General features: G+C 45.5%; 1 protein-coding gene across 3 annotated transcripts in view; it reads left to right on the forward strand.

Moving 5' to 3' along the window:
* The first annotated feature begins 10175 nt into the window (after positions 1–10175).
* Positions 10176–12976, forward strand: part of SWAP70 (switching B cell complex subunit SWAP70) — a 75804-nt gene continuing 73003 nt past the window's right edge. For 2 of the 3 annotated variants that reach the window (XM_027579965.2, XM_027579967.2), the window contains exon 1: positions 10176–10367. In XM_027579965.2, the coding sequence (XP_027435766.1) occupies positions 10269–10367 (99 nt within the window). In that variant the 5' untranslated portion in view covers positions 10176–10268. The remainder of the gene's footprint in view (positions 10368–12976) is intronic. The other variant, XM_027579968.2, reaches the window with a different exon arrangement.

Here is a 12976-nt window from a genome sequence, read left to right on the forward strand (position 1 = left end):
TAAGAACAGGAAAAAAAATGATCAACCTCATGGTCACATAATTACCAGGTTTAAAAAAAAGGGTCTGATAATGTGTTACAAGATGGTGCTTTATTTTTTTTATTTTTTTTAAAGATTTTTATTTATTTATTTGAGAGAGAGAGAGAATGAGAGATAGAAAGCACGAGAAGGAAGAGGGTCAGAGGGAGAAGCAGACTCCCTGCTGAGCAGGGAGCCCAATGCGGGACTCGATTCCGGGACTCCAGGATCATGACCTGAGCCAAAGGCAGTCGCTTAACCAACTGAGCCACCCAGGCGCCCACAAGATGGTGCTTTAATGTCGTAAAGAAAGAAAGCTGACTCTGCAAACAATCCTTTGCTTCCCAGGAGGTAAAACCTTTGGATGACTCTATTAATATATTGAAAGTTAGATCATGGAGAGATGGGAAAGATTGGAAATGTGGGAAGGAGGAGGAGTGCCTCCTGAGCAGTTCTGGAATGGTAACTAAGTAGCATCCACATGGGCCCCTTTAAGTGACCAGCAGAAGGGACAGAGCTTCCTCCCAACAGTGAGTCTATGAGAGGAATGGCTACCTGCATGCTCATTGGTGGATTCCCAGCACCTGGTACCATCCCTGGTACAGAGAAGATGTTCAGTGCTTAGTCGTGGAAGGAAGAAAATAAGAAGGAAAGGAAGGAAGGCATGGAGGAAGAAAGAAAAGGAGTGAAGAATGGACAAAAAGATGTGGTTTGTTTGTTTTCTTTTTTGGGATATTGCTGGTTTTCTCCCTATCTTTACTGAGGTATAATTGACAAATAAAAATTGTATATATTTAAGGTATATGACTTGATATTCTGATATACAAATAACTTAAAAAATAATTGCCAGGGGCACCTGGCTGATTCAGTCGGAAGAGCATGCAGTTGTTGATCTTGGGGTCATGGGTTCGAGCCCCATGTTGGGTATAGAGATTACTTAAATAAATTAATTTTAAAAATACACTTAAAAATAATTGCCACAGGGCACCTGGGTGGCTCAGTCGTTAAGCATCTGCCTTCAGCTCAGGTCATGATCCCAGGGTCCTGGGATCGAGTCCCACATCGGGCTCCCTGCTCAGCGGGAAGCCTGCTTCTCCCTCTCCCACTCCCCCTGCTTGTGTTCCTGCTCTCACTGTCTGTCTCTGTCAAATAAATAAATAAAATCTTTAAAAAAAATAATTGCCACAATCAAGCTAATTAACATATACATCATTTCACCTTGCTACCTTTTTTTTTTTGGTGTTGAGAACATTTAAGATCTACCCTTTCATCAAATTTATACTGTATTATAAACTATATTCACATTGCTATACATTTGATCTTCAGAACTTATTCATCTTGTAAAACTTTGTACCCTTTTTTTTTAAGATTTTACTTATTTGCCAGAGAGAGAGAGAAAGAGAGCACAAGCAGGGGGAGCAGCAGGCTCCCTGCTGAGCAAGGAGCCCGATGCGGGGCTCGATTCCAGGACTCTGGGATCACAACCTGAGCCAAAGGCAGTCGCTTAACCAACTGAGCCACCCAGGTGCCCCAAAACTTTGTACCCTTGACTAACGTCTCCCTATTTCCCCCTTCCCCAGGCCCTGGTAACCACCATTCTACTCTCTGATTCTATGAGTTTGACTATATTAGATTCACATATAAGTGAGATCATGCAGTATTTGTCTTTTTGTGTCCGACTTAATTCTTCCAGTTTCACCCATGTTGTCGCAAATGTCAAGATTTCCTTCTTTGCAAAGTCTGAATAATATTCCATTATATATATATATATATATATATATATATGTACACACACATATATATATTTATTATAGATCACATTTTCTTTTTTTTTTAATATTTATTTATTTGACAGACAGAGACATAACGAGAGCAGGAACACAAGCAGGGGGAGTGGGAGAGGGAGAAGCAGGCTTCCCGTCAAGCCGGGAGCCCGACGTGGGGCTCGATCCCAGGACCCTGGGATCATGACCTGAGCCGAAGTCAGACACTTAATGACTGAGCCACCCAGGCACCCCTATGTCACATTTTCTTTATCTACTCACCTGTCAATGGACTTAAGGACTTTTGGGTTGTTTCCATATTGTGGTTTCTGTCAACAATGCTGCCAAGAATGTGGAACTGCAGATATCTCTCCAAGATACTGATTTCATTTTCTTTGGATGTATACTCAGAGTGAGATTGCTGGATTATAAGATCATTCTATTTTTAATTTTTTGAGGAAACTCCGAACTGTTTTTCATAATGGTTATGCCATTTGATGCCTCTCCCAGAAGGAGAATGGATGGACAGAGAGGTCCTCTTCTCTACTACTCTCTCCATCAGTTTCCTGTGTGGAGTCTGAGGGCCTTAATTGTTCTGTCCTTGCTGAGAGTCAATAAAAGGGAAGAAGAAAGAAGGATATTCAGCCTGAAACTGTACTACACCCAGAACACCACTGTTTGGCTTATCCTAGTTCCCAGAATTTCTAGGTATATATGACTGTCAGACGTTTCCAGCAGATTCAAACCACGAAGGCCCCCCATTAAAAATGGAGGGTAGTGGCTCTTGGGTGGCTCAGTTAGTTAAGTGTCTGACTCTTGATCTCAGCTCAGGTCTTGATCTCAGGGTCGTGAGTTCAAGCTCTGCATTGGGCTCCACATCCAGCATGGAGACTACTTAAAAAATAAATGAAATGAAATGAAATGAAAAATAAAAATGGGGGGTGGGAAGGAGGAACCACATGAGTGTCACTAAATTAGGACTTCAGAGCGACTTTATAGATGCTTTCAACTCTCTCCTCTACTTCTCTCCCCCAAGCTGAAGTAAATAGCCAGGGTGGCCACAACTGAAGTTTTCTTCACCATTCCCAAGTAGGCTGAAAGTTTATCCACTGGATATTAATTTACACTTAGAGATTAACACTTAAGGATGAAGGTTGAGAAGCATTGGTCATTCAAACCTAAATGTGGATTGCTTTAACTCAGATTGCTTTCTCACTCTCAGAAGAGGAGTTTTGATGGAGAGAGTGGAGGGGAAGGATCAAGAATTAACTCAAGAATGAGGGGCACTGTGAAGGGAGAGTGGCGCTGAGAGAAGTACTAGAGGCTAGGGAGACGCTGGACCGGACCTCTCTGGCTGCATTTTCTTAGCTGTTTTCAAGGACTCCTCTTCAAACCACCCCTTAAATTTTGGTGTTCCCTGGGCCCTAGACCCTTGTTTCATCTTCTACTTTTTCTAGCTGGTCTCCTCCACTCATCTACTTGTATGTGACATCTGGGCTGGATATTAATCCATAAGCCCTCAGGTCACCTTCTTGCCTTTGACCACAGGAACCACGTACAAATCAAGTACTTCTTCAGGCTCTGCCTCCTGTCCTTGGGTTTGGAGCTTTGGTTTGGTTGCTCTCCCTGATTTCTGCACCACTGCTTTTCTATTCCCCTCCTTTCTGTCTAGTCCTTTTCCCAGAAGTGAAATCTAGTAGATTTTACTACTCATTTGGAGGCTCTGTCTGGCTTTTGTATTCAGTTTCACCTAAAAAAAAAAAACCAGGGGTGCCTGGGTGGCTCGGTTGGTTAAGCGACTGCCTTCGGCTCAGGTCATGATCCCGGAGTCCTGGAATCGAGTCCCACATCGGGCTCCCTGCTCAGTGGGGAGCCTGCTTCTCCCTCTGACCTTCTCCCCTCTCATACTGTTTCTCTCTCTCTCTCAAATAAATAAAATCTTAAAAAAAAAAAAAAAACAAAACTCTCTCGGGTTGGGGCATCTGGGTGGCTCAGTCATTAAGCGTCTGCCTTCGGCTCACGTCATGATCCCAGGGTCCTGGGATTGAGCCCTGCATCGGGCTCCCTGCTCAGCAGGAAGCCTGCTTCTCCCTCTCCCTCTGCCCCTGCTCATGTTCCCTCTCCAGCTGTCTCTCTCTCTCTCTATGTCAAATAAATAAATAATAATAATAAAAAAACTCTCTCGGGTCATCTTTCTGACTGCAAAGACCAAGGTGTCTTAGCCTATGATTCTGAAACCAACTCTGATGTGTGGGTTTCTTCTCTACACCAAACAATTCTCCAACACCAGCTAGGGTCAATTCTGACATGATCTACCTGGAGATAGCATCTTATGCCACAGGTTAAGGGCTCAGTCCCACAAGTCAGATGCTAACCACCAGTCCAAGCATGGGTTATTACCAGTGCTTCTGACAGACTAGCTAGAAATCAGAGGTTCCTATACCTCTCTTCCTTGGGTCCAGTTGATTTGCCAGAGTGGCTCATAGAACTCAGGAAACCAGTTCACTTACTAGATTACTGGCATATTACAAAAGACTTTAAAGAATGTGAATGAACAGCCATATGAGGAGATACATAGGGTGAGGTCCTGCACACAGAAGCTTCTGTTTCTGCAGAGTTTGAGGCCTTGCACATGGGTGTGTTCTGGTTCACCAACCCAGAAACTCTTCAAACCTTGTCTTTTTGGGCTTCAGTGGAGGTTTTATTACATAGACATGAATGATTAAATCAGTCGCCATTGGTGATTGATTAAACCTCTAGCCCCTCTCCCCTCCCTTGGAGGTCAGAGTGGGACTGAAAGTTCCAACCTTCTAATGATATGGTTGGTTCCACTGGCAAATAGCCCTCATCCTTAGGTGCTTTCCAAAAGTTCATGAACATAACAAAAGACAACTTAATAATTCTCATCACTTAGGAAATTCATGGGTTTCAGGAGTTCTGTGCCAGGGATTGGAAGAAGGCCAAATACAGCTGACCCTTGAACAACACAGGTTTGAACTGCATGGGTCCACTTATATGTGGATTTTTTCGGAAGAGTAGGTACTATAAATGTATTTTCTCTTCCTTATGATTTTCTTAACATTTTCTTTTCTCTAGCTTACCTTATTGTAAGAATTCAGTAAATAATACATATGCAAACTCTATGTTGACTGTTTATGTTATCCGTAAAGCTTCCAGTCAACAGTAGGCCATCAGCAGTTAAGTTTTGAGGAAGTCAAAAATTATACTTGGATTTCCAGCTGTGAGGTGGTTGGTGCCCCTAATCCCCACATTGTTCAAGGGTCAACTATATATATTTCTTATCATAAATCACAATATCATGTAGCCAAAAATACTATTTTTTAAAAAATTTTATTTATTTATTTGAGAGAGAACATGAGCAGGGGGAGGAGGAGGGGCAGAGGGAGAGGGAGAAGCAGGCTCCCCACTGAGCAGGGAACCCTACTCAGCTTGATCCTGGGACTCCGGGGTCATGACCTGAGCCTAAGGCAGATGCTTAACCAACTGAGCCACCCAGGTGCCTCTAGCCAAAATACCATTCTACATTCTTCTTTCGCCTTCATCTCCCACAAGCTTTTTTTTTTTTTTTTTGGCTTTCATACTTCTGCACATTCAGCTACCTCTTTCCCTTCCTTCTCCTCTCCAGCTGTCTGTAACCTTTTATTAATTTTCAAGACTCAATCTCCACCTTTGAGATGCCTACCCTTATCCTATCCTCAGTAGTTAATTGGGTAATGTTGACATTGATATTTTTTTTTCTTTTTGGTGCAAAATGGTGATTTATTCAAGCACAGGGACAGGACCCGTGGGCAGAAAGAGCTGCTGCACAGGGGTTGTGAGGGGTGGCTGATTATATACTATGGGGTCGGGGGAGATAAGGAACAAGGGAGGTTTTCAAAAGAACTTTCACATGAAGAGGACCTACAAGATACCGGAGGCCTTGCCATTGTCAACGCAAGATTTTCATGCATTCAGTGGGTCAGTAGATCTGGCTTTGGTCTCAGTAGAAGATCATGAAATCAGGATATTCCATAGAACACTGGGCTTAGCCTAAACTCCAGCTACTTCTGTCGGAGAAGGCTTTAAGAATTAGCCCTGTCACACGGTTCTTATCATTAAAAGATCAAATTTTGGGGCGCCTGGGTGGCTCAGTTGTTAAGCGTCTGCCTTCGGCTCAGGTCATGATCCCGGGGTCCTGGGATCGAGCCCCGCATCGGGCTCCCTGCTCGGCGGGAAGCCTGCTTCTCCCTCTCCCACTCCCCCTGCCTGTGTTCCTGCTCTCGCTGTGTCTGTCACATAAACAAATAAAATCTTTAAAAAAATGAATAAAAGATCAAATTTTGCTGCTTTTGCACCTTGAGCAAACCAGCCAACCCTAAAGCCTCAGAGATTTTTGTCCTTGTTGGCATCACAACTCTATTATTATTCTCCTTCTTGTTCGTCACTATTGCCCCTCCCATTTGGATAGGCTTTAGTGATTATGGGTGCTTTCACAGATGGTATCTTATTTGTTCCTCACAATAACCCACCCCTGTGAGGCAGAGAGGGCTATTGTTTTTCCCAGTTGAGGGGACTGCAATTTCACCTGGCTCTGAGGATGTGGAGTGGGCCTGACTCCCTGGCGTGCTACTTAAATTCTGGGACCGATTTATGAAATTTCCCATGGAACCAGAAGCGTCCCCCTGTCCCCAGGAAAGCTGTGGTATGGCAGTAATGGAGATGCTATCAGCAGCCAAGCGGCCAGGGGCTGGACACCACTCCCACATCTGCAACTTCAGGCACAGCTGTTCAGCATTTTTGCTTCTTGCTGCCAGATTGTGCCACTGATTACGGGGTATTTCAGACCCTGCGGAAGATAAGAGCTCTACAGACCTCACTGACAGGCCTGGCGCTCCTCGCTTATTTGGCCTCAGATGCCAACCTCTCTAATTTCTTCTCACATCTCTGCTCTCGCCGTTCTTCATACTCCACACTGGCCTTCACTTGAGTTTCTTGACTAAACCATACTTTGTCTAAGGTTTTTTTTTGTCTGGAAGTTTCTTCTCTCACTTTTGCCCAGTTAGCTACAACTCATCCCTCAGAACTCAGCCTCACTGTCACTCCTCATTTGCAGCTTTCCCTGTTCCTGAGAGAGCAGCATATTCACCTGTACACACTCATAGAAACCCATACTTTTGCTTTGTAGCACTTAGCAGAAAAACACAGGGTGGTCTGGAATGCCGTCCAAGGGGAGGGAATACCATTTGTTTGTAACACTTAGAAGCCACAAGTACTAGCCATAATTAAGCTAGTCCTGAATAAAAGAGCAAAGTCTATCCAGCCAAAACTACTTGAAAACTTTTCAAATCCTTTATCTATACCTTTCCAACCCTATGGAGCTCTGTAGTCAGTCTTCCACGAGACCTGTTAGAAACCCCCTTTTCCCACCCAATGCCTTCACATACTAAAGCTGCTTTCCCTTTCTTCTCAACAACTGTCCCCGCCGCCCCCCGCCAATTTTTGCACTGTGGTCTTCTTTCCCTCTTCCTTTCTTCCTAATTCACCATGACAAAAAACAGCCTAAGAACTAGTCTGGGAAGGTAGGTCTCTTCTGGAAGGTAGGGGAGGGGAAGAATGAGTAGGCCAGACCAGAATCTTCTTGGGTGGGTAGGGGAAGGAAACATTATCTTGGGAACATTATCTTCTCACTGTTGTTCAGTTATCTAATGCTACATAACAAACCACTCAAAACTTAGTGGCATGAAACAACTACCATTTCATTATGCTCATGATTCAGTGGGTCAGAAGTTTGGGAAGGACACAGAAGGGATGGTTTGTCTTTGCTTCCCAATGTCTGGGGTCTCAACTGAGTTGGCTCAAAGATAACTGGAGAGGGCGCCTGGGTGGCTCAGTTGGTTAAGCGGCTGCCTTCGGCTCAGGTCATGATCCTGGAGTCTCTGGATCGGGTCCGCATCGGGCTCCCTGCTCAGCAGGGAGTCTGCTTCGCCCTCTGACCCTCCCCCCTCTCATGTGCTCTTTCTCTTTCAAATAAATAAATAAAATCTTTTAAAAAAAGTGGCTGGAGATGGTAGGGACAGCTTGACTGGGGTCATATGTCTGAGATTTGAGTTCTTTTCCATGCAGTGTCTGCTTGGACTAGAATGTCTAAGATGGTTCCTTCATTTATATATCTAATGTCTAGGCTGTAGGTTTGAAACTGGGATGTGGCCAGCATTGTTTTCTCTCTTCATAGGGCTTTTCCATGTGACCTCAGCTCCTCACAGCGTGGCACCAAGTTTCCAAGAGGGAGCATTCCAAGAGTAAGAATTCCAAGAAATCCAGGTGAAAGCTGAAAGACTTTTTGTGGTCTGGTTCAGAAGTCCCAAGCTGTTACTTCTGCCACGTTCAAACAAGTCAAACAAGCCACTCAGTCCAGCTCATATCCAAGGGGAGGGGAATTAGATTTACCTCTTAATATTTAGATCAGTGTGGATCCATAGAGAGGAACAGAGTTAATTGCTGCCATCTTGGAGACCATCCACCATAGTCCTTACCTCATCCCAGCCACCACAATTCATGTCCCCTTTCATGGAATTGCCTTGAAGTCTAGGATTTCATCAAAGTCAGGTCCAGGTATATGAGGCTCCTTGATTGGAGCTCCTCTTCATCTGAGGAACTGTGAATTAAAGAGACAAGTTATGTGTCCCATCCCTGCCACTGAAAGATATGAGACGACATCATTCTGCTTTAAAATTTGTTTGGATTATGAGAATTGATATTGTGGGAGAAATGGGAATTTGGAAGTTCAGAATGTCCCAGTCATGTGATTTTATATATATATATATATATATATATATATATATATATATATATATAACAGCTTTGAAATACCTGTTTGGATGCTAACAGATACTGAGAGAACCGTCTAGTAGTTAAGCTGAACCCTGAGAATTAGGAGGGTTTCTTTTTTTGTCACTGCCCAGGGAAAGCTGAGTTGGCATTCAGAAATTAAAGGTTGAATCATGTGTTTTTGCTGACTGGCAGATTTGGACTGGAGTTGGGGAAGATAAATGAGAGAAATGATCCTGGCATGTCAAGATAAGTCCTGACAAATGGTGATAAAGTAGGGTAGGACCTCAAGGGCCCTCAGAGTGAGGGACGAGCAGTTCTTCTGCTTCTGCCCCTTCCCTTCACTTAGGCTATTCTTTTCCTCTGGCCCACCAAGTTCCCTTTGGTCTCCAGCTCATTGAGCAGTTCCTTCCTTTTCTGCTTTTTCCCAATCCCCCTTCCTTATGATGATCTTTTCCTTTTTTATAAGGTACATTTGTGTGTCTTTAGGAACGTAAAAGAGGAAAGCAAAACCAAACTTGATCTGAGAATGATCTCCTTTTCAAAACTCTTGGTATTTGTTCTTCTCTCCATATCGTCCAGATTTAGTCTTGGATTGGAGAGGCAAGGCACTAACTGTGTCTGGTGACTTTATCAGATTGGAGTCAGCCAGCAATCCTTATTATCCTATGATGTGAACACTAGAAGAACCTTTCCAGAACATCTGGTGCAACATGTTCATTTGTATGTGGAGAATTTGAAGCCCAAAGAGCTCAGGTGACCACTGTTAAGAGATATTAATTAAACATCCACGATGAAGAGGACGCTCTTACAGGTTTGGATGTGTTCTTCTAAATGGTCCACCCATTCTGACTAGTAAAATAGGTGGAGTGATTTGCTGTGACTCTCTCATAACTCCTATTGCGTAAGCACAGAAATACCAGGAACGGCACAAGAACCGGAGTCAAACCCTGCCTAAGTTGTGAACTGACCCTCAACAGCTGAGGGTTGGGAAGAAAACGTTGCCTGACTCTGTGGCTTCTAAACCAACCTTAAACCTCGTCTCTGTGCCCCCACACCCACGACATAGTAGGCATCAAGAAACGTCTGAAAAAGTAATATGAACCTTCCCTCAAAAGCCCTTCCCTGCCTCCCCTCCCCCTCCACATCCTCTTGGGCTAGGAACTGCGTTAGCATTGGAGCCCCTGCTCGGGGACTTTTCCGGCTCTTGTTAGTTCTCCTCGAGACAGTTGTGCGTCCTCGGGACAGATGCGGGGCTCCTTTTTTTTCACGGCGGGGCGCGGGCTGGAGGCTGCTCACCCCGACTCTCATATTTTTCCTCGGAATGGGGGTCTTGTTTGGTGGGCACGCAAGCACCAAAGGTGGCCCGAAGCGGTCTGGGGAACACGAGGGACCTGCGGGGTAGTGCTCAGCATCCAAGCCGGGAGGGAAGGCCCGCGGGGGGTGGGAAGCCCCGTCCACTCCTGAGTCCACCCGCGCTCCCACGCCAGCGCGCCCGGCTCCGGGCTGGAGCCCCGAGGGTGGGGCCTGGAGGGGGCGGGGCCTGCCACGGTCAGGTGACTGGAGGGCGGGCGGCCGTGGCGACGGTGGCGGAGGGGCGTCAGGCTCGCCTTAGGGTCGGCGAGGCGGGCTGGCAGTCTGGGTAGCCACGCCGCGGTCATGGGGGGCTTGAAGGACGAGCTGCTCAAGGCCATCTGGCACGCCTTCACCGCACTCGACCTGGACCACAGCGGCAAGGTCTCTAAATCCCAGCTCAAGGTGGGCGTCCCCCCCCCCCCCCGCGTCCCCAACCCCGACCCTCCCCGGCGCGCGCACCCCCCCCCCCGGGGGGTAGAAGCCGGCCCGGGCGGGCGGTGACCCCAGGGAGGGGTGAGTAGGAATGCGGCGGGACGGCCTGTTCTGCGCAGAGGGGCTAGTGACGGGGATTTGGCGGTTCTGCCTCCCTCTTGCCTTCGGGCCATGCCCTCGGGCGGGTAGTTAGCCCCCTCAGGGCTCCCCGTGAGCGGTTGGGGGGGTTAGGCGGGGATGGGGTCTGAGGGGAGAGGCGGGCTCCTGTCGGCGAGGTGGGGGGGCGCCCATAAAGTCTCAGACTCGGAGAGAGCGATGGGACGCTCCCTTAGACAGAATACCCAGATAACCGCTCTACTCTGGAAGAGGAAGGGACTTACCCAAGGTCACTGGGCAGAACCTTCTGGAGAGCGCACGCTCCACACCCGGGCCGCCCTCAAAACGGCCAGCTGCACCCGAGGCAGTCTGGCTGTTCAGAGGAGCGAGAAGTGCCCAGAACCTGGTCTCCAGCGGCTTCCTCCTTTGGGGGCTTTGGTGATGGGAGACGCTTTCTGACTTGTGAGAAAGACCTCCCCGCCTAGGGGCTTTAGGTCAGTCATGCGTGTGCTGCGTCCCACAGGGACCTTAGTTCCGGGTGAGGAGCCCTGATCTTTCTGGCAGAGGCTATATTGTGACTGCTAAAGGCCCCATCATTGAGAGTATAGGGTATAAATAAAGGAATGCTTGTAAATTGAGTAACCCCAAGCAGGGAAAGTGGCATTTAGCCCGGAGAAATTGGCAGGTTCTTGAAAGTATAAAATATAGAAACAGACAAGAGCCGTTCACAGGCATTTCTTAACATCCACATTTTGGATCTGAATGTCTGGTTTTCTTAGCTTTTTTCTGGGAATGAATTTCTGAAGATTGGATTTGCTTTGTTTATTTTGTGCAGTAATCAGGAGGTTTTTATGAGTAGTGGTTTTTATGCCAGTAGGATTTAGCATTTGTTCTCCTTTCATTTTCCTTTCACACTCCTCTCTTCTTCTCATTCATAAAATCATAGTCTGGAAGGGTTCACAGAGATCATTCTCTTAATCTTTATTTTACTTTTAAATTACAGTAAAATTGACTTTTTTTGTTGTAGAGTTCCATGAGTTTTAACAAATGTACAAATTTATATAACTACCAAAATCAGGTTTCCATCCATTCTGTCATCCCAGGAAGCTTCATATTGCCCTTGCACCTCCAGCTGGGGTCAACCAGTGGTCTGCTCTGTTCTTAATTGCTATAGTTTTGTCTTTTCCACCGTGTCATGTAAAAGAAGTCATTTAGTATGTAACCTTTTGACACTGGCTTCTTTTACTCAGGGTAATGCCTTAGAGATTCATCCATGTTATTGTGAGTATGTATTAATAATTCTTTTTTATTAAGTAATCCATTGTATGATTTGTATGTATCCCATGTAATGGGATTAACTGAAGTTAATCTATTCACCCTTGAACATTTGTGTTATTTCCCCTTTTTGGTGATTATGAATAGAGCTGTGTTTTACTTTTTACTTTTTTTTTTCTTTTTTAAAGATTTTATTTATTTGAGAGTGAGAGAGAGTGCGCACAAGCAGGGGGGAGCGGCAGGCAGAGGGAGAAGCAGGCTCCCTGCTGAGCAAGGAGCCCAATGTGAGACTTGATTTCAGGACCCCAGGATCTTGACCTGAGCTGAAGGCAGATGCTTAACCAACAGAGCCACCCAGGCACCCTTACTGTTTTGACTTTTAATTTACCTACACCACTATATTTAAAGTGGATTTCTTGTAGATAGCATGTAGTTGGGGCTTGTTCTTTAATCCATTCTGACAATCTCTGTTTTTAATTGTTGTGTTTAGACCATTTACATTTAATGTAATTATTGATATGGTTAGATTTAAGGTTACTAATTTTACTGTTTGGTTTCTGTTTTCCAATTTTTTGTTCCACTGTTTCTCCTTTCCTTCCTTCTTGTAGATTATTTGAATATACTTTAGTATTTCATTTTAATACTGAGTTCTTTTTTTTTTTTTAAGATTTTCATTTATTTGACACAGAGAGAGGGAGAGAGAGTGAGCATAAGCAGGAGGAGCTGCAGGGAGAGGGAGACGCAGGCTCCCCGCTGAGCAGGGATCCCGATCTGGGGCTTTGATCCTAGGACCCCGGGACCATGACCTGAGCAGAAGGCAGATGCTTAACTGACTGAGCCACCCAGGCGCCTCAATAATGAGTTTTTTTACTATATTTCTTTGTATAGTTTTCTTAATGACTGCTCTAGAGATTATAATACATACCTAACTTTTCAGTTTACTTAGAGTTAATATTTTACCACTTTAGGAGGAATGTGGAAACCTTATCACCATTTAAGTCCTTTTTTTAAAGATTTTATTTATTTATTTGACAGAGAGAGACACAGCGAGAGCAGGAACACAAGCAGGGGGAGTGGGAGAGGGAGAAGCAGGTCTCCCGCTGAGCGGGGCGCCTGATGTGGGACTCGATCCCAGAACCCTGGGAATCATGACCTGAGCCGAAGGCAGATGCTTAACGACTGAGCCACCCAGGCACCCACCATTTAAG

The sequence above is a fragment of the Zalophus californianus genome, chromosome 11 (assembly GCF_009762305.2).
Source record: "Zalophus californianus isolate mZalCal1 chromosome 11, mZalCal1.pri.v2, whole genome shotgun sequence".
NCBI classification, from domain to species: domain Eukaryota; kingdom Metazoa; phylum Chordata; class Mammalia; order Carnivora; family Otariidae; genus Zalophus; species Zalophus californianus.